A 26,457-nucleotide genomic window follows, 5' to 3' on the forward strand; every position below is an offset into this window, starting at 1 on the left:
ATATACAAAACCTAAACAACAATCCTAAGTATATAGCACGCATTTTCAAAAACAAAGCTAAGAACTAATAATTACTAAAAATATGTTGATGGTATTGTACTTATTCTCCCTTTTATATGTCATTCTGTCACTATAGCCAATTGTTAATTATGTGTGATTGGCATAACTCAGGATAATATTAAACTGTTCATTTGTATACTGCCTCTTACCTATAAACGCTTACATTCTAGTTGCCAAAAAGAAGTATGACACTTCATTTAATCTTTTTTCAATTATTCACAAGTGGTCTAAAAATAGAGCAAGAGCAAATCCGAGATCTGTGGTTCTGAACCTATGGACTATAGACACTGGGGTGCCCGTGGTTAGTCAGGATATCAAACATGCTGAGTTATCTGAATAAATAACAAACCTCACACCTTTATTTACTGCTATATTTCAAAATATTGTGATTAATAAGATACATGTTTATTTGAAAGTATCACTAAAGCAATATTAGCTTTCTAAAAAGTAATTTAGCTTTTAATAGAAACTAATCCCCCATCTAGCAACTTCCACAGTTCTATGAGATCCTCAACTTTAAATAAGAATTGAAAGTGTTACTGGATTTTTTTTTTTTGTCATTATAAATTTTCTCGGGCAACAGACACTAAATGCACAACCATCCTATGTGAATGAGACCTCAAAATATCTCATGTCAAAAAAAAAAAAAAAATCTCATGTCAAGAAGATACCTCCTGCTGGGACTGGCTGACTTGGATCAAAGTTACATGTGGACAAGAGTAAAATTGTCTTTCAGCTGAAAGTTAGGTTGAGAAATTAAGTGGGAGGAAAAGAAGAGGAAAGAATTGTAACTGTCATCATAAGAGGAAAACTTGCTTTACTGGTAAGAGAAAAACAGAGGTCAGGACTGTCCAGTGACTGGTCATCCCCATAACAAGCCAATGAGTTTAAATTCTGATTCTCATGTGGGCTCACCCTGTGGGAATCCTAGTACCTTTATTCCCTGTATTATGGTGCTATTACCCCAAAATGTCCCCTGAGGGCATCTACTAATTGTATTCTGTACCATCTCTGGACATATGTTACACACGTCTACAAGTCACTAGGTTCTTCTAAATTCACCTCATGCAAATTGCAAAGGGAACTTCCTCGATTCCTAGTTGAGTTGGGAGGTTTGTGAAGACACTGTCAGCTATCACTACACCTCCTCTTCATTTTTCTGATAGCAGAACACATTTTTTTTTCCCTTCAGTCCATCTTAACGGTCCCAAACAGCTCCATTTTACCTTTCTTAAGGAAATTATGTGGCCTTTTGGAATATGAGAACGAATTTGTATGGATACATAAGTTTTAGTTCTTTCAATGTGATTTTTTTTAATTGTAAGATAAATCATATAGCAAATCAAGGGATGATCTAGATTCTTTAATTACAAGAAACCTGGTTTTCTCTTCAAAATAAATGGACCTGGGACTATGAAATAATTTTTGTGCTAAATAAGTACATATTGGCCTCTATTAAATTAAAACATTTTTACTTTCTCTAAGATAAACAGTTTAAGTAAATGCTAAAATTCCACATCTATGAAAGGTAAAAGTTTATATGTAATTATAAATTTAAGTTCACTCTAGATTTTAAATAGAAGATGAGACAGTAATTAGAATATTTTGATATTTCAACTAGTAAAAGACCACGTGAGCTGAGAAGCGTAGCAAAGGCTGAGTTCTTAAGACTGGCTACTATATTTAGTAAAAACACAGTCAACATCTTCAGATCTAACTCACATCCCGTTTCTATCATATATCAACCCAAATGGCTAACCAAAAAGCAAATGCTCTGTCTCTGCCATCTACTGGAGAAAGAAGATACAGAACACTCACTACAGATAAGTCAACTCCAGACATGTAGACAGTATCATATTCACTTTTAAGTGAATCATGCTGTGTGCTAGCACGTAAAAAAAGTTATTTCTTTTTCCAAGGATTTACGTTTACCTACCTGCCATGTACAGAATGAGAGAAACGGAAGCAGAAAATAAGTGTGTATGAACACAAAAGCAAAGATAAGCCCAAGCTATTTTGATTTCTATAAGACAGCTTCACACACCCATACTTACATGGCCATGAAGATCTGTGTTAAGAAGCATCATTGCACAGGTGAGACAATGAACTCCATCTAAGGGAAGAGACAAAGAAAGAAAGCATTAATTCACTACTTCCTGTTGGACTCCTTATTATCATTAAAGTGGCATAAATTAAGAACCTATGAAAACACAATCATGTGGCTAGGCACAATTAATCATATTTGGGGAGACAAAAAATAGACACATTATTAAAAGGACCTCTGCACAGAGTTGGACTCCGCTGGTGATAAAGTATATTATTCTTACCTCTCTGGAGGGTAGTTTGATACCACATATCTTAAGCTTCGAAACAGTATTTTTTGACACAGCAAATCCATTTATAAGGCTTTACACTAAGGAAAAAGGAATCTATACAAAATACAAGGGTATCCAAAGAAATACTGCTTATAATGGGGAACAAGTAAATAAAACCCTACAAAAACACAGTTATGTTTAAGTTATTAAAAATGTTGTCCAAGTATACATGTTGAAACAGAAAGATATTTCACAATAAATTATTATATGAAAAGCACATTATAGGCTGTATGGTTCCATTTAAATATAAATACATCTAGAATAATATATAACATTATATTAAAAGATTATCGTCTCTGGATAGTGAGATAATTTTTATCTTTTTATTTATATTTCCTCAATTTTTTGTAACACAAGATGCAGAAATGAAAATAAATTATTTGCTAATATTCTTTCTTTTTTTACTTTCTGGGAGGAATGTGAATTAAGAAAGAAGCAAAAGTTAAAGGAAACCAAGATTTGGGTCTTTCACTGTACTATCTGGGTATTAGTTCTCTGGCTAAAAATATATGGGCAGGAACAGTTATCCTCTTTCTTGACAATTCACTAAAGGCAACATGTAGGTTGACTGGTCTAGGATACTGTGGATCAGGCAAAAGTAAAATACTGCAATAATCTGTAAAGATTAAAAAATTAAATAGTCAGGGGAAAGATGTTGCTCAAACCAGGTGGATCATGTTACATTTAGATGGAAACACCACTCTCTCTCTCACTTTATAAAGGAAAAGAAAAAGCACTAAGAGTTAGAAGCTTCTCATTTCCAAACCTTAGAATTACTTCTCCTCATTCTTCTCCTGCAATTCTCAATCCAAGTGGCAGTTGCAGAAAAATCTTATTAGCGCATTTAGTGTATGCTAAATGTGCAGAAAGGCAGCCCTTCCTAATTACTGAATTCATGAATTAAAGACAGCTTATTTTTCAGAAGTATGCCTTTGAGTATAGTAGCTGATTTGTGTTATTAATATCTCTAAGGAGATGATGCTATTAAACGCCCAAAAGTATATTTATTCCAGTTCCAGTTTATTATTACTAAATTTTAAATACACTTAGAATAAATTCCTTGAAAGCATGTGTAAAACTCAGCAGCCAACTCTCAAATACCCTTATCAACTGCCAGTTGAGTGTACACATCCATATGCTTTACTTCACTCAGGAATGTCAACATCTTATTAGATTTAAAGGAGGTTTTAATAAAAACAACACCCTCTATCCCTTTCGTTCTCTACTCAATTCTGATAGTGATAGAAACAGTGAATAAATAGTCAGAATCACAGAAAGGACTAAAGAAAATTAAGCTTCCATTTTACAGAGGAGAGGAATGTGACTTTAATGATCAGATTGTTAGTGAATTTAGCTATAGCCTGCAGGGCAGAGGCCAGGGGATTAACCACTTTAGTCAAGATCAGGTACACTTATCCCAGTTAACTGGCAATACTGAAGCTAAGAGATAATTGTTATTTCTAGTGCATCTAGTCCTAGTGATCTATTCCAGACTTTGCGCTTATGAAAGATTCTCCAACTGCAAATGAATGCGCCTGACTTCAAACCTTGAAAATTTTGCTTTATTGCAGGAACTGACATGGAGGAAAAACCTCTTGATAGGGTGCATCAACAATTAAATAGTTTAAAGTTGATTTTAAAATTAGTACAATAAACATAAACTCATAGTTCATTAAAATCATAAATCAAAGTCAGTGGTCAGTGCTGTTACAACGAATATCAAACCAAAGCACTGGAGACACACTACAAACGCCAGTGAGATTTGTAAATGTTTCCAAAACTAAGCACACATGCACTTCAAGAAGTTTAGAGATCAGATGGACAGAAAGAAGAAATATGAAAACCAGCATTTCATTTATTACAATGTGCTTTGCATGTAAAATCTCAGAGTGACAGCATGAGCAACTTAAAGCATCTTGTCATACTTTGGAACTGGAAAACAAAGTAAAAAATAATGAAAAAAAAGAATACCATACAGTCATTAAATATCATGCTTTTTAAAGAATATTTAATGACATAAGAAAATGCTCACGATGAAAGGGAAAGACAACAGGAAACAAAACTCTGTAATGATTCAAATTTGAAATTAAATATTGTGCAGAGTAGAAGGAAATAAATCACAGTTAATAGTCATCTCCAGATAGAGATCCCTAGATGATTTTCATTCTCTTCTGTATAATCTTCCATATTTTCCAAAAAATATAACTTTCATAATGAGAAAAATAACCCTTGGTTTCTGAAATACAAACATTTCCATTAGATTACCTTGTGAAGCAATGGTATCTGGGTTACAATAAAAGTATCTATTGGAGAAGTGTATTAAAACTCTCTCTCGTTCTTGAGTTTCTCCCACAAGAGAAAATGCTTTAAAGAAATACCTAAAAAAGAATTAAGAGAAAAAAAGTGAAACTAGAAAACATTACCATACTCTTTATGTTTGACAATTAAAGTTAATTCATATATAATAAGAAATTAATTATACAAAGTAAGATATTCTAGTTATTTTTTTAAAAAATCACTTACTTGATAGCCATTCGATATAAATTTATTTAATTCTATAAAATGTCAATATAAAAGATGATAGGGCAATAACAATAACATGGTAGCTAATACATTAAGAAAAGCCTTGGGAAGGTAGTAACGTCCCCATATGACTGAGTGACAAGTAGCCGTTTAAAAGATCAGGAAGATAAAAACCAAAGAACACTTAAGCCTGAACCCATAACCATGTAGGCTGTTTTAAAACTATACATGGATCACAGTTTGTCATGTTGTCATATGATTGTACTTGCCATTGACACACTGTTATATTCTACTGATGAATCACTGAACTCTACCTCTGAAATTAATAGTACACTATATGTTAATTACCTGAATATAAATAAAATAAAACTTAAAAAAAGAAAAAATTACAATTATATTATCTTGTGCACAGTAGATTTTCATTAATTTTATTTTGCCTATTATCACATCATATTATTAACTTTTTATATGAGAAGAAAATTGGGAGCTAAAACCGTAATTTATTATTTAGGCTAGGAATAAATTAATTTATGTATAAAAATTATTTGAAAAATAAAAATACGCCCAGAACCACACACCAATCTAAATCAGAGTCCCTAAGAGCACTGTCTATTAATGATGAATTCCAATGACCCTAACTTGACAAATTAGATACACTTTCCTAAACATGAGATAGGAAGAAAGAAAACCCTTTAAAATGTTCTAAGAAATCTTATAATTAAAAGAAACATAAAAAAACCTTATTCCTATGATGAAAGTGTTGCTGTCTTAGTTTGTTAGATCTAAATTATGTTGATCAAACTTGAATTTTTCATAACTGTCTTTTATAAATCACATCAGAGAACAAAGCATAAATACAGATCTTTCCTCTACCCTTATTTGTTTTCAGTAGAAAAACCTATGCCTGCCCTCAATTCACACAAAGCGCCACTGAATAAGTCATTATTGTGCATTCTAATCCAAACATCCTCACTTTACCTCCCAAAATGCAGTTTCCTGATTTATAAAACTAGAGGGTTATACAGATGATCTCAGAATTCCTCCAGGCTCTGACATGCTATAAAGTTTGTAAGAGTAAATGCTGATTGGGTTTTTACCTTCAGCGGCTCTTAGAAATTTACAGTACAGTATGGTGTGAAAAGTGGGGATCAGTGTGCTTATTAAACCTTCATTCGAACAGATCAGCAAAAATGCTACTACCCGAAACAGTTTACAGATATCTTCTGCTGGTTATTATGTTGATATTCATTTTTATTACATTCCTGAGTTAATTCCAAAGTATCATCTTAAAAGGCTATTTGGCTATTGTAAACAAATGCTTAGGGGAAAAAAGACTGTAATTCTACAGTCTGTAAATCTGTGCCTTTTTTAAGTGATCATTCAAAAACCAAGGTCCCACAGATTCCACTTCTCAAGACTCACTCTGTCACTATTCTTTACTATGTCATGTACTAGATGGAAAATACGATTTCATGTGTGATTTTGTAAAAACAATATAACTTTCTTTCTACTATGCTTCATAAACTGTAGTGTAATCAGCTAAGATCACAAAGTCACTGTAGGCTAAAAAAATTAAAAATCGGATTTTAGTTTCAGTATTACTGTCTCTTCTCAGAATTAATTATTTAGAGGCAAAAGAGAACAGAAGTGATATTTAATCATACCTGAGACTCTGATCCAGTGTCATTCCTGTAAAATCAAAAAACTTCAGATATTCTTCTGCGACTAGTTTGCTAAATTCATTGCTATAAGAAAACAGGATACACTTTGTTATTAAAATCCAAGCTATTAAAAAAGACACACACACAAGGACACACTCAGACACCAGCCTTGGTACAGAACGTACTTCTTGCCTAGGTGCTTTGCAACATCCGATCTTTTGAATCTGTCTAGCTGATAAAGACGTTTGGCCAATCTTTTGGCTGCTTCTACGTTGCTGCTGGTACCATTACTGAGACTTTCTGAGGTCTCCTTTTCCAGAATTTCAGTGCTCCCCATCTCAGAATGAGCCTCTAGTAGTGTTGTTTTTACCCCAGCATTGCTGTGAGAATTGAGAAAGAAGAAAAAAAAGAAAAGATTTTTCTTATGTGACACAAAGGAAAAATACCTGATGAAATTACCATGCTATTGCAGAACTAAATGAAAAAACTTTTAAATGAGATAGTTTTATGCTTAAAAGTATTTCCAGCTACTATATTTCAATGTACTGAAAAATTGATTGCTTAAACCGTTGATGAGCAGTTCTTGAAACTTTTGGTCTCAAGACCTTTAAAAATATGGAAGACATCAAAGACCTTTGTGTTTATGTGGGTTATATCTATTGATACTCACTGTATTAGTAATTTAAAAAGAAAAATTTCAAATATTAACTTGCTTAAAAATAACACCCATTTCATGAATATAAATAATATATTTTATTAAAAACAATTATCGTTTCCAAAACAACATAAAATTTAGTGAGAAAAGCAACAATTATTTACATATTTAGAAATTTCTTTAATGGTTGGCTTACTGGAAGACAGGTGGGTTCTCACTGCCACTAACCGATACTTTGTTTTGGTCGTAAGGACCAGGACAGTCTGGTGCCACCACCCTGATTTGTGCTAAAGCCCCCACACTGTGCTAAATTACACTGTGTGATTTATGCTAAAGCCCCCACACCATACAGTGAAAAAGGAAAATAATGCTGTACTGTTACTATAAAATAACTCTGAACTCATAAACCTCCTCAACAGGTCTCGATAAGCCCCACAAACCACACTGTGAGTACCTCTGCTCTTGAAAGGGGACAGCCTGTGGCTGGCTACAGAATGCTACGTCATCAATTTATAACACACACACCAATAATGCAGTAATTTCCAAATCCTCACGTTAACTTGGTAACTAAGGAAAGATACATTCATGATAAGCTACCATGTTTAAGTAGCCTTCCAACATACTTGCCACAAAGTCTAACCGAGATCTGTGTCTGATACTAAATATTTCAGCCAAGGCCACATAAGGTCTCCATCACACACGCTTCTTTGTTTTTGTTGGGTTTTTCCCCCACAACCTTTTAAAACTAAAAACCACTCCAGGCTAGGCTGACAAGGCCCACAGGCCTAGTTTTGCATGTCTTTGCTCTATCACATAGTTCTTTAACTTGGCCTGAATTATAAGTAGAGTATCCATTTATTGTCTAACCCAAGATACTCTGAAGAGGGAACAGGATGATAAAATTAAATATGTAATTATAATTGTTACAAAGTTTTTTTTAAAAAGGCATCACCAATAAAAAAAATTACTTGTAAACTTATAACAAATGACAAAAATCATTATAGCAAAAAATGTTTGTTTTGTTTTTTTAAGCAGACTATTCAGTACCTATTTTTGTCAGTTATTCCACCTTATGATTTTCCATTTCCTACCACCAACTGAGAGGTAGCCTAGTAGGTACACCCTCACTCAAACGCAGTTCCAGCCGCTGTACGCCCAGCCAGTACACCAGGCCCCTAGGACTGCACAGACCCAGACTTCCCAACCACTGCCAGACTTGAGGGAGATACCTGCCCCTCACAACTCCTCAGCCAGTATTCTACATGCTGTCTTTGAAAGAGAGGGGAGGGAAAAGAGAGAGCTTATCCCACACTTCTTTTAGACTCAACTCCTCTGTTCAACACACATGTAAACTCACACCTCCCACCGGACACTGGAGAGAAGCTAGAACAACCAAGTGGAGGCTTATCAAACCCGGGCTGACTTAATTTTACTGCAGTTATTAATGATAATACTTCATTTTCTAAACTCAGTCAAATGTTAAACCACAGTCAATGCCAGGACAACAAACATACACTGGAATTGCCCCAGGCAAACTAAGATATTTGGTAACCCTTCTAAACAATTAGCCACCTTAAACAATTTTCCAACAGAAATAGATACTAATTAAAATAAATTGCTTCATTATGATGAGATCTTCATGCAAATATATTTAAATATTTTTTCACCCTAAATCTTCCTCTACAGAGTTACCAGCCAGTTTTATGAAATCTATTCTATCAGAAAACTGAGTATTTAATCATTATATACAGCAAATCTATAATATATAAACTCATATTAGAAAATTCTTTTAAAGGGCAACTCACACTTTGTGTTTTCCCACATCGTGGTGGAAATATAGTATTTATTCCAAGAACTATTTTAGTTACAAACAAGTAATTTTTGTAATTATAAAAGAAATCCCTGCAGTTGTGTCTGCATGCATTCTCTTACTCCATGTAGTAGCTATCATGGAGAAAAAACAAATGCTAAAGAAAGCATTTTCGTTTCAATGAAACTGCTACTTATTGCTCATTTTTCAAGACAAATTTATGGCATATATTTAATCACTCTGTGTAAATAGTATAATTACACCACATATACAGGACTGTGAAGATTTTGTTCAAATATAAGAGACCTATCCTAATGAGCATATTTTTTAAGTGTAGTGGTGCCAGTCACTCCTGTTTCTCATTCCTCATATTTGCCCCCTTTCTACTCTCTTGCCCAGCCCAGTCTATTTCACTGCATCCTCCCTACATTCTTCAAAAGGAGGTAATTTTAAAATCTAAACAAATCAGACTTCTCTGGATCTTCTTGAAAAAACCTTCAGTAAAAAATAAAATAAGGAATACAGTGAGGATAAATACCTCCATTCCTAGATGGCTTCCTTCTTGTCCCATTTCATGATTTATGAGATTACTTGAACAAGAACAGAGACTGCTCCTTTTAAATCAGAAAGCCTGGCAATATAATGGCAATACAAACTCACCAGCAATAAGGCAGACACCAAAAAGAACTCATCCCAGAGCCTAGGGTGCCTGGGCCATACATACATCCTCTTATAAGCCCCTTCTCAGCACTCTTTGCCCCACAAGTCCAGTGTCTGTTGGTCCACAAGGGCTTCCCTGTGAAGTCATATTACTATGACCTCACCTTCTTGGCAGAGTGCTTACTGTTGGGGTTTTTGTAATGTTTTTACACCCCCAATAAAAACAGGAGCCAGAACACAAGAGCCACTGTATATCAAGAGCATAAACAACAATGGCAGCCCAGCCTTGTTCACACTTGATAAAGCGAACTGGACGATCCCTCTCAGGAGGGATGACACCCCATTTTGTTTCCTGGAATACACAAGACATTGTCCTTCTAGTCTGCTGATATTAGATGCTTTTAGTGTTTGAATTTTCCCTTTTTTTCCTAGTCTCTCTTTTCTTCTTGATTATGTAACTTTACAATTCCTAAGGTGAAATTTCTAATAGCCACTTAAATGTAGACTCCCCAAAAGATTCTCCCTGTGTTCTAGAAAATGCTTCACTGGGGCCTGTACCTCACACTCGCAAACAAATATGGTAACACTATCATCAGAAGAAGGATCAGATTATTGAGTCTGATCACCAGGCATTCTCATAACCTTTTTATAATACTAGGATTACCAGTTTTTCTAGGTAAAAATATTAGGATACCCAGTTAAATCTGAATTTCAGATAAACAAAAAATAGTTTTTAGCACATAACATACACTAAAAAAAAATCATGCAATGTTTATCTGAAATTCAAATTTAACTGGTTGTCTTATATTTTACCTAGGTTCACCTGGTAACCCTACCTCCTAAAATGTTTGTTCTAAACTTATTTGAAGAATTCCAATAATGGTGTTCCCTAATTCCCTAATGCCCACTGGAAGCATGTTTCACAACCCACAAAGTGGGTTTATTCTGACTTACTTATGTAATTTTTACTCCTTATTAAACTATTTTTCTATAGTTTCATCAAGACCTTCTCTCAGCCTATGACCTACTGATTCTTCTCTAATGTCCTCTAAATACAAAGGAAAAACTCTCTTTTCTCTATATTTTCACCTTTCCTTCCTAGCCTACATACTGCTATCACAGATGTAATAATATGCCTCCTTCATAAAAATCCTACACAAGATAAAAATCCATATTCTGTAGCATGTCAGGTAAGACCATTCACAAGCTGACCCCAACTGCTCATTTAGATTTATCATCTACCATTTTCCTCATGCTTGGGCCACACAGGAATATTAGCTGTGCTCTCATACTCCTTTTCCATCCTGTTCCCTTTGTCCCTCTTGTTACTCCTTCCCTAAAATTCTGTGGTGCCCCAAATTTTGCAAATCTCTTTAACCCCACAAGAGCCCAAGCGAGATGATTTTTTTAAGAATCATATTCCAACTCCCTCCTGATGCATTCTCAGAGCACTTGATAAATTACCTTTATTTTAGCTCTTCTTATAAAAGTCCCATCTCTCTCACCAACTACAATCTTGAATTTCACTCTGTATCCACATCACAAGAGTAGGTTGAGGTTATTCAATAGTCATCTGCTAAAAGAATGCAAGAACCGAGCAACTGGCTGTGTCCACTTTCTCCACTGTCTTCTTTGCTATACTATCAATGACACATGGCACGAACTTTCTAATTCATTATGACCAACCCTGGAGTGTTCTAGAAGAGACTGACATCAGCAGAGGGTACCAGTTAGATTGTCTGGTTTCATATTTACTTTGAATTAAAAAAAAATTCTTTAAATTTTTATTGAACTGAGGTAATAAATGAGGATAAAAAAGTAAACTAGGCTAAGATGTCAAAGCTCTCCTTACCCCCTGCACTTATAAAGTATACCTGAGGAGTTGTGCATAGAAAACAACAACAAATAGTACCTAGTCCAATTTTATACTGTATAAGCGAGGTAAAGGCCAGTCAGAAGAATCCCAAAGAGTGGAAAGAAATGACTTCAGTTGCAAGTGGAATGAAAGGACCAGAGGGTGCAATATGACCCTGGCACCACTCTTCAGGCTGAAAATACAGATACAAAGGCCTGGAACCAACAGATCAGGAAAGCCGGTACAAATGCATTAGCTTTCATGGCCAGAAAGAATGTCAGTCAAAAAGAGTTCTAAGTATATTATAAGCAAGATACACTTAAAATCCTGAAGTAAAAAACTGCCTTTAAGAAAGGAAAGGAAAGGAAAGGGAAGGAAAGGAAAGGAAACCTTGCTGGCCATCATTCCGTAGGACATTTATTTCTCAGGCATTGCAGAGGTAGCACATCATCTAATCTTGGAGGAAATATAAATGAGAAATTATTCAGAAAGCTACAGTACCTCCAGTGGTACCCATTCACCTAACAGCATCTAACCCTGGTTAAGCACTTTGTGCCAGTCAGAGATAAGTGCTTCCTAGAGATTATCTCATCTAATCCTCAATAATCTTATAAAGTAGATAGTTGCATACCCATTTTACAGATGGAAACTGAGGCACAGAGCTGGACATGGACAATGGCACTTTAGTACCCAAGTCCTTTATATCCTCTAGTACTATTAATTTTGTTACTGCTGGTCATTTTCTGGTATGGTTGTTTTTGCTGATTCAACAAACATTAACAAATCCCTTACGATGTGTCAAGCAATGTGTTTAGGTGCTTACTGTTTAGGAATACATCAGTAAACAAAAGAAAGTGCTTCTACCCCAGGAGAGCTAAAAATAAACAACACACATAACAAATGAAAAAAATATATGTAGTTATGTTAGAAGGTGATAACTGCTATGGAAAAAAATAGAACAAAGAAAGAGAGATCAAGAATCTCTTGGGGAGAGAGGTAGACATATTTTTCTTTAAAAAGTGGCCATGGCAGGTCCAAAAAACTTGAAGGGTGGAGTTGTCATCAATAAACATAGGGAAACCAAAGTTGGCATAAGTTTTAAGAGAAAGAAGTTCCATTTTAGATACATTAACTTTGAGATCTCCATTAGATATCCAAGGAGACAGGGGAATATGAGCATATGTAATGTTTTTCAGAAAAGACATGTGCCGGCGGCCTACTCCAGGGAATTCTCAGACTGTTGGCCTGAGGTGGGCCTTCAAATTTTCTTTTTAAACTCCAAAATGATTCTGATGTGTTATCAGGATTTTGAGCTACCACTGTAACCCATGGAAAATCACTATGGGTCTAAAGAGGGGAAATGGTAATGATCAGACTTGGATTTTTTCTTCTTTTTTTTAAGAGAGGGGGGAGATGATCTTAAGCAGGTTCCATACTCAGGGTGGAGCTGGACTCGGGGTTCGATCTCACGACCCTAAGATCATGACCTGAGCAGAAATCAGGAGTCAGACAGTTAAGCCACCCAGGCACCCCACCAGACTTGGATTTTTATAAGATCACTTTTCTTCGTACTATGGAGGAAAAACTATAGGGAGACAAAACTGAGGGCAGAGAAATCAGCTAGGAAAGCCATGAAAATACTAGGAGACAAGAACCTGAATTGAAAGATAATTCATGTGAATATTTTAAAAAAAACAAACACTTGCTCTGAGGGGCACCTGGGTGGCCCAGTTGGTAAAACTGACCAACCTCGATTTCCAGGTCAAGATCTCAGAGTCGTGAGATAGGCCCGCCTCGGGCTCCACACTCAGCACACAGTCTACTTGAGACTGTCTCCTTCTTCCTCTGCTCCTCCCCATGTCTGTGCTCTCTCTCAAATAAATAAATAAATCTTAAAAAAGAAGAAGAAGAAGAAGAAGAAGAAGAAGAAGAAGAAGAAGAAGAAGAGGAAAACCTGCTCTGAAAGATATTTAGAAAGTAAACTAAAAGAACACAATGAGTGATTTGGAATGTGTGTGGAGCTGTGTTCAAAGGGAGGGCAGAAGGCTAACTCTGACTTAGAAGCTGGGCAGAATATGCTGCCACCAACCAAGATAGCAAATACAAGAGGAAGAAGACGGGACGTGGAACAGTGTGTGAGGGGCACGTGAGCATGCACACATACAGAAACAGGAGACAGAAAGAGAAAAGATCATGAGTTTGATTCGCAGATGTAATCATATAAGGGGTCCAGGACATTCAGGCAGAGCTGTCTAGTAGCCACAGCAACTACCCACCACCTGTGGGAACTCAGCACAGGCACAGCAGTCCCCTCCACTAATGTGGTAAGGGGCTGTAATGTCCAATATGCCCAAAGAACCCAGAAATGTGTGACAAAGAAATATGTCTAGCAGTGTATTCATCTGAACACAAATCCATTAAAGCAGAAGAATTAGGAGGTCTCCTTTCATTTATTAATGAGATTCTACATGCAAGTGCTTAGTTTGCCAGTAACAATTACTAATTTAGAAGATGCTAAAAGCAAGTATCTGTCAAAAAGCTCCAGTTAGACTGCCAAGGTTCAAACACTGGTTCTATCAGTCCCCAAGAGTGGGTAAATTCATTATTTTCTGTGAACCTCAGTTTCTTCATCTATGAAATGGAGAGAACGTACCAACTTCCCAAGGTGTTGTGCAGATTAAATGAGAAGATCCACATAAATGCTTACCTAGTAGTGTTTGACACATAGTGAACAATACATGTTAGGTGCCATCACCAGACCCGTTTCATCACTACTACTACTCCTAAGATGATACTCGGTTATTTGGATGATCACATGAGATAATTACATCAGGCCGTATTTTATTAAACGTAAACTGCTATTTGTATTGTACACAAATGTTAACTGGCTCTCAGTAGAAATTAATACTTGACTTCCCTAAAGAAAATTGCCTCAAAGAACCCACTTTTGACATTTATATAGAATACATCTCTCTGGATGGGACTCCATTTTACTTATAAATGATTTCAGGGACTTCATAATTATAGAGAACCATTGACAAAATCTAACTATAGAAACTTCTCATGGCTAGTTCTGTTTGGCATGGAAAACATAACTCAGTCTTTACAAATGAAGAATCATAGTAAGTGTCACCGAGAGGTTCTGGCTCAGGATATTTTTTAAACCTCATTCATTTTACTTAGACCTGCATTCAGTACTCCAGAAAAGGGCACCAACGTGCAAGGCAGTAGTACAGAAGCTGACCAAACTTAACCGATTTGCCTCGGAAGCACTTATTTCCAATAAATAATTGGAATCTTTACTCTTCTAGAAAGTCATATGCTGCTGGGGGCATAATCCAGATGATGCAGCGTTATTTTTTTCTTTTTTCTTTTTTACTTTTTTAGTTTTTAATTTTGTTTTGATTTTTCATATTAAACTGGAGCTTTTCTGGGCTGGCTCCCAAATGAGAATGTAATTTTGCTGCAATATTATCAAGTCAATTTTAATACAACTACATTATAAAAATTTGAGATGAATCATTTGCAAAGCAACTATTACTAGATGTCTAGCTCGATAATAAATAAGGAGGAAAGTGATGCAAAAACATTTACATGTTCATTATTTGCACAGAAGCTTCAGTGAACGAATCAGTGAATCCCAAGTCCAGAGGGCAAGAAAGGAAGAGTGACTCATTCACAGATGGACTAACTTATTTTCCTGGAATGCTATTAAAATGTCACTGCATATTCTGAGTTTACATCTTTCATGAGATACAGCTTTTGGCCATGTTACCTCCCTGCCTTTATATGGCATTAAAAATCTCTAATGGCACTATATCACTCTCTACCCTGACAAAAGCAAATAAAAGGGGCAACTGCATTTCATATCCCTGTAAATTCATAAGTAGACAGTCTGAAGCTGACCACATCTGTTAATGACTGTGATTATGCACTGCACACTCTGGGGAAACAGGGTGGTCTGAATTTAGACAATACACCCACATGTCTATACAGAAAATCACTAGCTTATCCCCCATGCCAAGATATTATATCCCTTCATGTTTCTCCAAATTCAAATTACCTAATTTAAAAAAATTTCATTTAAAGGAAGGCATTAACGCTCTAAATAAATGAATGCATACATATACAAATAAAGCATAAACTCATCAAAACATAGCCTCCTTTGACTGAGGAAGAAGGAGGTACTATTTGTCCCTAGAACACTTGAGAAAAGAAAGACATGTAAAAGGGACTAGCTAAACTGCTAGAGCCCACTAACCTCACTCCTGAGATTTAGTCAAGGATGCTATTATTGCCAAATGCAATACGATTATAAGGAAGAAAGTTTAATACCCTTAGAGACAGTATTTACAATAACATGGAATGAAATCAAGTCTATCCTTCCAAAGACAATTTATTAAAAGGAATGTCAAATTTTTAGAAGCCAAAAATTGCCTCAACTAGCACATCTTTGTTTTTTCTCTCTGAAATCCCTACCGACTAAAAAAAGACAGACAACAACAAATAACAGTCCCATACAGTTCTATATAACAAGAAAACTAATGACAATGGCTGCTTTTCTGTAGTGCTTATAACATTATTTCTTAGTGCTTCCCTCTACTGAGGCCCATTCAATGACACAATCTATCATTAAACAAAAGAAGTCAATGCAGAAGCAAAATTCCCAGATAACCATCTGATAACTTAAGATATGTTTTATTATAAGTTCAATCACAATTATCTAAAATGTTTTCTAGATTTTTAAGTTTATCTGACACTTGAAAAAGATCAGTTTTCTATCACTATGGTTATATTATTGAGGAAAAGTTATACCTAAAAAATAATGTTTTAAAAGTGTTATATTCTGCACAGAGGGGGAAAAATGCTCAATTTTAATTTAAAAAATATGAAGCACTGAATTATTTTCAACAGGATCTTAAACCATCTCCTAATTATTCATATTAATAGATGTTCCACACATTTTAGAATACAATAAATAATTTTTAAGCAAAAATTTATCAACTGTCTACACTTTTACTGCACTGAATTAGCATTACTATACATTCACCGGGCAACAGAAAGTGGTCAAGGATTTTACCAGTGATGGTATACATGAACTCTGAACAACACAACTGGCAACAGATACTCCACTAAGTGGATCATCCTTACATGGATAATGACTACAATTTTACTATTGTAAACAGTTTGTTAAATAGTGTCATATCAAAAGTTGGTCTACCCATCAATAAAAGAACAAAAGCCATATAATTGTCTCAACAGATGTAGAAAAAACATTAGACAAAGGAGAACATCCATTCATTATTTAAAAAACCCTCATCAAAGTAAGTTTAGAGGGAACATAATAAAAGCCATCTCTGAAAAACCCACAGTAAATATCAAACTCAGTGGGGAAAAACTGAGACTTCTCAGAACCTAAGGTCAAGAAGACAAGGATGTCCACTCTTACTAGTTTTATTCAAAATGGTACTAGAAGTAATAGCCTCGGCAATTAGATAACAAAAAGAAATAGAAGGCATCCAAACTGGCAAGGAAGAAATCAAATTTTCACTATTTGCAGATGACATGATACTCTATATAGAAAAACTAACACTCCACCAAAAAACTGCTGGAACTGATAAACAAATTTTCATTTTGTAGAGTCCCAGGGTATAAAATCAACATGAAGAAATCTGTTGCATTTCTATACACCAATAATGAAGCAGCAGAAAGAGAAATTAGGAAAACAATCCCAACTAATCGAATTTATTTTTTTTTAAGATTTTATTTATTTATTTGAGAGAGAGAGAGAGGCATGCACACACAGGAGCAGGGGGAAGGGGCAGAGGGAGAGGGTGAGGGAGAGGGAGAGGCAGAGGCAGAGGGAGAGGGAGGGGCAGAGGGAGAGCGTAGACAGTTGCAGGACTTGATCTTATGACCCCGAGATCATGACCTGAGCCGAAACCAAGAGTCAGACACTTACCCGACTGAGCCATCCAGGCACCCCACAACTAACTGGAATTTAAATAAAAACTTAAAAAAAAAAATCCCATTTACAACTGTACCAAAAATAATAAGATACCTAAGAATAAACATAACCAAAGAGATAAAAGAACTGTACTCTGAAAACTTTAAACACTGATGAAAGAAATTGAAAATGACACAAAGAAATGAAAAGACATTCCATGCTCATGGATCCGAAGAACAAATACTGTTAAAATGTCTTGATTATCCAAAGCAATCTATACATTTATGCAATTCCTATCAAAACACCAACATTTTTAACAGAACTGGAACACACAATCCTAAAATATGTATGGAACCACAAAAGACCCTGAATAATCAAAGCAATCTTGAAAAAGCAAAGCAAAGCTGGAGGTATTACAATTCTAGACTTCAAGTCATATTACAAAGTTGTAGTGATCACAACAGTATGGTACTAGTATAACAATAGACACATAGTTCAATGGAACATAACAGAAAACCCAGAAATAAACCTACAACTCTATGGTCAATTGAAATTTGACAAAGAAGGAAAGACTATCCAGTAGGAAAAGACAATCTTTTCAACAAAAGGTGTTGGGAAAACTGGACAGGTACCTGCAAAAGAATGAAACCATTTTCTTACACCATACACAATAATATACTCAAAATGGATTAAAGACCTAAATGTGAGACCTGAAACTATAAAAATCTTAGAAGAGAACACAGGCAGTAATTTCTCTGACGTCAGCTGTAGCAACATTTTTCTAGATATGTCTCCTGAGACAAGGGAAATAAAAGCAAAAATAAATTATTGGGATTACATCAAAATAAAAAAACACTTCTGTACAGCAAAGGAAACAATCAACAAAACTTAAAGGCAACCTACAGAATGAGAGAAGATATTTGCAAATGACATACCCAATGAAGGGTTGGTATCCAAAATATATGAAGAACTTATATAACTCAACACCCAAAAAACAATCCGATTAAAAATGGGCAGAAGACATGAACAGACGTTTATCCAAAGAAGACACACAGATGGCCAACAGACACATGAAACAATGCTCAACATTACTCATCACCATGGAAATGCAAATCAAAACTACAATGAGATATCACCTCATACCTGTCAGAATGACTGAAATAAAAAACACGAGAAATAACAAGTATTGGTGAGGATATAAGAAAAAGGAACCTTCTTGCACTGTTGGTGGGAATGCACACTGGTGTAGCCACTCTGGAAAAGAATATGGAGGTTCCTCAAGAAGTTAAAAAGAGAACTACCCTACAGTCCAGTAAGCATGGTATCAGATACTTACCCAAAAAAGACAATAACACTAATTCAGATGGATACATGCACCCTTACGTTTGCAGGAGCATTATTCACAATAGCCAAATTATGGAAGCAGCCCAAGTGTCCATCGACTGATGAATGGATAAAGATGTGGTATGTATATATAATGGAATATTACTCAGTCATATAAAAGAATGAAATCTTGCCATTTGCAATGATGTGGATGGAGCTAGAAAGTAATTATACTTTCTAAGCAAAATAAGTCAGAGAAAGACAAACACCATATGATTTCATTCATATGTGGAATTTAAGAAACAAACAAAAAAACGAGCAAAGGAAAGAAAAAAGAGAGGGAGACAAACCAAGAAACAGACTCTTAACTATAGAGAGCAAACTGATGGTTACCAGAAAGGAGGTGGGTGGGGGGATGGGTGAAATAGGTGAAGGGGAATAAGGAGTGTTCTTGGCTTGCTGAGCACAGGGTGATGTATGGAAATGCTGAATCACTGTATTGTACACCTGAAATTAATATAGCACTGTATGTTAACTCTACTGGAATTTAAAAGAAGAAAAAAGGCTTGGTGTGTCTAAACCAATCCTGTGAATCCCTGTTTCAAGTCAAGTGGCACGTAAAGCGAGTCAGGGATAGATACCCCTCTTCTATTTTGCAAGCAGTGGCTAGAGGTAGAAGATGTATCCTAATTCAAGTCGAATTTTTTTTTTTTAATCAACCCCTGCTAGAAGTCTCAACTTAGAACTTAATTACTTTTTAATGTAATTTACTTGAGAGTAATAACCATTAGGGATAAGTAAGTTAAAATTAGCTTACTAAACATAAGTATCCCATTCCTAAACTAACATTACAACCACTCAAAAGCATACCTGTAAATACAAATTTAGCTTGATCAAACATCCCCCCCCACACACACACACCTTTGCAGGTCCAGGTACTAAATAATATTATCTAGGTAGGGAACATTAGATCAATTCTATACTCTCCTCTGTCTCTCTTCCTCTTCTCTTCTAACTCTTCTTTCTATCTTCAGAAGAACAAGAGGCTTTATGAATACTTTCTATGGTTAAATATATCCAATTTGTATCATCACCATTAGTGTTTTCTGCCCTCTCTTCAAATTTTTATAAATACCTGTTTTCACTGTCCCATACCACAGTTTTGCTGCACTTCCTTGGTGCACTCAGAACTGCACAGCTGCCCTACAACGCTCCTCAGCTTCTGATAGGGCCACTGCAGGGCCAGCACTCTCACCTTGCAAATACCTTCTGCAGTCTTCCAGGAGAGGGCACCAACATGCAAAAGCAGGGGTACAGAAACTGCCCAAACACCAAGTGGACGACACAGGCTGCATTTACTTTGGAGGCATTTATTTTCAATATATAATTTTACTCTTTGCCCTTCTAGAGTTTCATACTCCCTGGGGGCATGACCTAGATGATGTAGGTTTTTGCTTTTTCACTGTCACAAACTCCATGAAATTCCTACTACAGTGGCCTGTCAGCATATCCTCTCCACACTGAGTTTTCCTTACGCTCTACTTATTGCAACTACCCTGAAAGCCGCTGTATTTGATAAAGGTTTCTCAGATTTGCTTAACAAATTTTGTGTATAATTTTAAAGAGAAAAAATGAGCTTCGTAACAATGTAGGAAGATCAGCACAAAGAAAGCAGGAAGATAATAAAGTCTTATCTCAGTCACTTCCTGCTTTCATTTCTTTACATTATTCAGCTCATCTGGAGACAGACCAAAGGGATCACTGTCCTCTGGGGCCGTGGGAATAAAGAGGGGTTTTTCCACTCTTGATTGCCTATGATGAATGAGTTAGCCAGAACATCCATACAAATTTTTGTCTTAATGTATTTTGTAAGTGCATCTAGAATGTGTACTGTGCTCTGTACACTATTCTAAGCACTTTATATAAACTCATGTAACCCCTTTAACAGCCCTGTGATAGGTACTATCATCACCACTTAACAGAGGTGTAAACCAAGACATGGAGACATAAAGTAATTTCACATGGTCACAGTGCTAATCAATGGCAAAGCTGGGACAGAAGCTCAAGCCAGGCAGTGTGACCTGCAAAGTTCAAGCTCCTAAACAATATGCTGTGTGGCCTTCCTTCTGTGGCAATAGTTACACTTCAGGTATAATATCGGCATATAAGAACAAAAATGTCTACTTCTTAGGGGACAGCCATATGACTAAACATGCTTCGTATAGTTTCTTAATTAAGTGTACACATAAGTTTGCACAATTATCTCTGCAATAACTTATTAAAGCATCTAATATGTGCTGGACAAACTTTAGGTGCTAGGAGTACAGATAGACCATAACAAAGCGCTGCCTTTGTACAGTTCTAACTTCAAGAGACAGACAATAAACCAAATGTAGGTCCTCCCTCTCTGTGTCCCTCCCTTTTACCTTTCCACAAATATCTGCTGAATATCTGTTATGAGTCAGACACTCTTCTAGGTAAATATTAAGTGTTCAATAAAGCATCGAAGAGCTAAAGTCCTTGTTTTCATGCAGCTAAGATTCAGACAGTGATAGTGATAAATGCCTTGGAGATAAATACAGCCAGGTAAGGAAACAGGGGAGGCTAGACCTGCTGTTTTATCCACGGCACCAGGAAAGTGCCATCTGAGTGGAAAACTGAAGGAAAGTAAGGGATGTGTCCTTGCAAAGTATCTTCAGGAAGAGCACTCCAACCAAATACTAAGGCCTGGGCAGGACTGTGTTTGGCAAGTCCAAAGGACAGCACAGAGAGGACACTATGGCTAGAGGGGAGACAGCAAGAGAAGAGGTGGCGCCTGAACTCACTTGTACTTCCGAAGCAGTCACTCACTCAAAAGCTCCCAAATCAACTCCAATTCTCAAACATCTATGGTCAGAAAAGGCACAACAATGAAAAGAAAACCAAAAAAACCAAAACCAAAACAAACAAACAAAAAAATAGACTATTCATATCTTAGACACATGTTAGCTTCCAAAGTCAGTAGGCTGTTTTTCAGTTCCTCCGCTACTTCTGAGAATGTTTCCGTGACTCTCCGCATCATCCAAGGCCCAGACTCCAGGCAGGAATCCCCTAACCCATCCTGTGGCACAAAGATCCACTGTATACTGTGCATAACGTCTCCACTACTGTCCCCATCGGGTTGGTCTGTGACGTTTCTAGGGCTGAATCCAGATCTTCACCCTTTCTATCTCAGTGCCTAGGACAAGGACCGGCACATAAACAGTTGCTAAGTGCCCTAAATCAAATTGCGAAAAATTTAAAAAGAAAAGTCAATGACTATGTTCTAGTCTAAACACACCAAGTACCTGACTAGATGATGCCTGAAAATAATTAATTAGGACGCATCCTCTCATGACCCTATATAAAAAGCTGAAAGTCTCCACCATGAAGTTTTGGTTACTTACATCCACCAATTAGAATTACTTCAATAATTTTAAATACTTCCCCCATTGTGGAATCTAGAAACTCTGACCAGTACAAAACACTTACCAATGAGCTCTCTCTAGCCACTTTTCCCCAGGTTTATTATTATTTTTTTAAACATTACCTGCTTCTTCATATTGCACAATGGGAAGCAAATACGAAAAAGTGGCAACAAAGTAGACAGAATCCAAGGGGAACACCCAAATCTTAATAACTTAGATAAGTAAAACCAGCATTGCTAAATAAAAAGATCATATACATTATCTTAAAAAGAAAAGTAGCATTGCCAGTTGACAAGCTTTGTATATTCCCAGGCATGATGCTTAAACCAGGTTCTTCCTATCTTCATTTATTATATGTTAAAAATAGAGACAGGGAGAGGGAGTTAAGATGGCGGAGGAGTAGGGGACCCCTTTTTCAGCTGGTCCCTGAGTCGAGCTGGATAGGTACCAGACCAGCCTGAACATCCGCGGAATCATCCTGAGATGCGGGAAGATACACCTGGATCTCTACAAATGAACATATCCAGCGCTGAGGATTGAGGTACGAAGCAGGGAGCCGTGAAACCGCGCACAGATATCGGAAGATAAACGGAAGGGGGAGGGAGCCGCCGCACTCGGACGCCGTGAAGGAGTAGCCACCTGCACGGGGGAGCGGGCGGACTTGGGGACCGCACCCGCGAGAGAGCAGACTGAGACCATGAGCCGGGGAACGCATGCGACCAGACTGAAAACCGGAGCTCTGGTGTGCTCACTGGAACCAGACTGAGATCGGAAGCTCCGGAGCGCACGGGGCAGCTGACGGCTGGTGGTGTTGGAAACACAAAGGACAGAGACGCGCTGGCCCTGGAAGTGAGGGTGTGGGGCGGACATCCCGGGATGCTGCAGGGTTGAGCAGCACCAACAGAAACAGAGTTGAAGTGGCCAGAACATCAGTGGAGAATGGTCTGCAATCCCTCTGTTCTGCGACAGAGGCTGAGATTCGGCCACTGCTGCTCTGACTCAGAAGAGGCACAGCAAACCGCCAGGGAAAGCCTCCAGAGAACAAAAGCCTGGAAATACCGGCTCACAGGGTGCCCATCCCCATTCCCCCTCCCAGGGGACACAGAGACTCTACCCAAAGAGGGTTGCCTGAGTATTGGCGTGGCAGGCCCCTCCCCCAGAAGGCAGGCTGAAAAATCAAGAAGCTCACATCCCTAAGATCCCTATGAAACAAGTGCACACTGCCTGGGTCCCGGTCAATAATTGGGCTCTGGACAACCCCGCAACCTCTCCTCATCAGAATGATGAGAAGGACAAATCCCCCCCCAGCAAAGAAAAGACAGTGAGTCTGTGGCCTCTGTCACAGAACTAATGGATATGGATATAACCAAATTATCAGAAATGGAATTCAGAGTAACAATGGTCAAGATGATGTGTAGACTTGAAAAAAGTATTAACGAAAATGTTAATGAGAATATAGAATCTCTAAAGGCAGAAATGAGAGCGAATCTGGCAGAAATTAAAAATTCTACGAGCCAAATGCAGTCAAAACTAGAGGCTCTGATAGCCAGGGACAATGAGGCAGAAGAACGTATCAGCGAATTGGAGGATGGGTTAGTAGAAGAGAAAGCTAAAATAGAATCAGGACTCAAAAAAATCCATTCACATGAATGTAGGTTACAGGAGATTACTGACTCAATGAAACGTTCTAATGTCAAAATCATTGGCATCCCCGAGGGGGTGGAGAAAAACAGAGGTCTAGAAGAGATATTTGAACAAATTGTAGCTGAAAACGTCCCTAATCTAGCAAGGGAAACAAACATTCGTGTCCGAGAGGCAGAGAGGACCCTTCCCAAGTTCAACCACGACAAACCTACGTCACGTCATGTTATAGTGCAATTCGCAAATATTAGATCAAGGATACAATATTGAAAGCGGCCAGGGCAAAGAAATTCCTTACGTACCAAGGCAAAGATATCAGAATTCTGGCAACATGGCAACATTAAAATCATATCTCTCAGTAATCAGTCTTAATGTAAATGGTTTGAACCATCCCATAAAACGCCACAGGGTTGCAGATTGGATAAAAAGACATGACCCATCCATTTGCTGTCTACAAGAGACTCATTTCGAACCCAAAGATGCATTCAGACTGAGAGTAAGGGGATGGAGTACCATCTTTCACGCAAATGGACCTCAAAAGAAAGCTGGGGTAGCAATTCTCATATCAGATAAATTGGATTTTAAACTACAGACTATAGTTAGAGATGCAGAAGGGCACTATATTATTCTTAAGGGAAGTATTCAACAAGTGGATATGACAATTATAAATATATATGCCCCCAACAGGGGAGCAGCAAGATACACAAGCCAACTCTTAACCAGAATAAAGAGACATATAAATAAAAATACATTAATAGTAGGGGACCTCAACACTCCACTATCAGAAATAGACAGAACACCCTGGCAAAAACTAAGCAAAGAATCAAAGGCTTTGAATGCCATACTCGACGAGTTGGACCTCATAGATATATATAGAACACTACACCCCAGAACCAAAGAATACTCATTCTATTCTAATGCCCATGGAACATTCTCAAGAATAGACCATGTCTGGGTCACAAAACAGGTCTCAACCGATACCAAAAGACTGAAATTATTCCCTGCATATTCTCAGACCACAACGCTTTGAAATTTGAACTCAACCACAAGGAAAAATTTGGAAGAAACTCAAACACTTGGAGACTAAGAACCATCCTGCTCAGGAACGATTCGATAAACCAGGAAATCAAAAATCAATTTAAACAATTTATGGAGACCAACGAGAATGAAAATACAATGGTCCAAAACCTATGGGATACTGCAAAAGCAGTCCTAAGGGGAAAATACATAGACATCCAAGCCTCACTCAAAAGAATAGAAAAATCTAAAATTCAGTTTTATAGTCTCACCTCAAGAAGCTGGAACAGCAACAGACGGACAGGCCTAATCCACGCACGAGGAAGCAGTTGACCAAGAGTAGAGCAGAGATCAATGAATTAGAAACCTGGAGTACAGTAGAGCAGATCAACAGGACTAGAAGCTGGTTCTTTGAGAGAATCAATAAAATTGACAGACCACTGGCAAGTCTTATCAAAAAGAAAAAAGAAAGACCCAAATTAATAAAATTAAGAATGAAAAAGGAGAAGTCACAACCAACACCAATGAAATTGGAAGGATTATTAGAAACTTTTATCAACAGCTTTATGCCAATAAATTAAGCAATCTGGAAGAGATGGAGGACTTCCTGGAAACCTATAAACTACCAAGACTGAAACAGGAAGAAATTGATTTTTTAAACAGGCCAATTAATTATGAAGAGACTGAGTCAGTGTTTTTTGTTTCCAAAAAACAAAACTCCAGGCTTGGGTGGTTTTCCTGGGGAATTCTACCAAACATTCAAAGAAGAAATAATACCTATTCTACTAAAGCTATTTCAAAAATTAGAAACAGAAGAAAAGCTACCAAACTCATTCTATGAGGCCAATATTACCTTGATCCCCAAACCAGGCAAAGACCCCATCAAAAAGGAGAATTACAGACCGATTTCCCTAATGAATATGGAAGACAAAATCCTCAACAAGATCCTGGCTAATTGAATCCAACAGTACATTAAAAGGATTATCCATCATGACCAAGTGGGATTCATCACTGGGATGCAAGGGTGGTTCAACATTCGCAAATCTATCAGTGTCATAGATTTTATCCAGAAAGAAAAATTCAAAAATCATATGATTCGCTCAATAGATGCAGAAAAAGCATTTGACAAAATACAGCATCCTTTCCTGATTAAAACCCTTCAGAGTGTAGGGATAGAGGGTACATTCCTCAATCTCATAAAAACCATCTATGAAAAGCCAACAGCAAATATCATTCTCAATGGGGAAAAGCGGGAAGCCTTTCCCTTAAGATCAGGAACACGACAAGGATGCCCACTCTCGCCATTATTATTCAACATAGTACTAGAAGTCCTTGCAACAGCAATCAGACAACAAAAAGGGATAAAAGGTATCGAAATCGGCAAAGAAGTCGTCAAAATGTCTCTATTCGCAGATGACATGATACTCCATATGGAAAATCCAAAAGAATCCACTCCCAAACTACTAGAACTTCTAGAGCAATTC

The 26,457-nt window shown here is 37.0% G+C and overlaps 1 protein-coding gene across 2 annotated transcripts in view; it reads right to left on the reverse strand.

The window, feature by feature from the left end:
- The window catches only part of PSD3 (pleckstrin and Sec7 domain containing 3), a 456,859-nt gene that overhangs the window by 340,882 nt on the left and 89,520 nt on the right, over positions 1–26,457 (reverse strand). For both annotated transcript variants that reach the window (XM_040643183.1, XM_008706333.2), the window contains exons 3-6: positions 6,805–6,999; positions 6,623–6,703; positions 4,701–4,813; positions 2,115–2,173 (exon numbers count right to left, since the gene is read on the reverse strand). In XM_040643183.1, coding sequence (XP_040499117.1) covers positions 2,115–2,173; positions 4,701–4,813; positions 6,623–6,703; positions 6,805–6,999 — 448 coding nt within the window. The remainder of the gene's footprint in view (positions 1–2,114; positions 2,174–4,700; positions 4,814–6,622; positions 6,704–6,804; positions 7,000–26,457) is intronic.

This window comes from Ursus maritimus, unplaced genomic scaffold (genome assembly GCF_017311325.1).
Source record: "Ursus maritimus isolate PB19 unplaced genomic scaffold, ASM1731132v1 scaffold_28, whole genome shotgun sequence".
NCBI classification, from domain to species: Eukaryota; Metazoa; Chordata; class Mammalia; order Carnivora; family Ursidae; genus Ursus; species Ursus maritimus.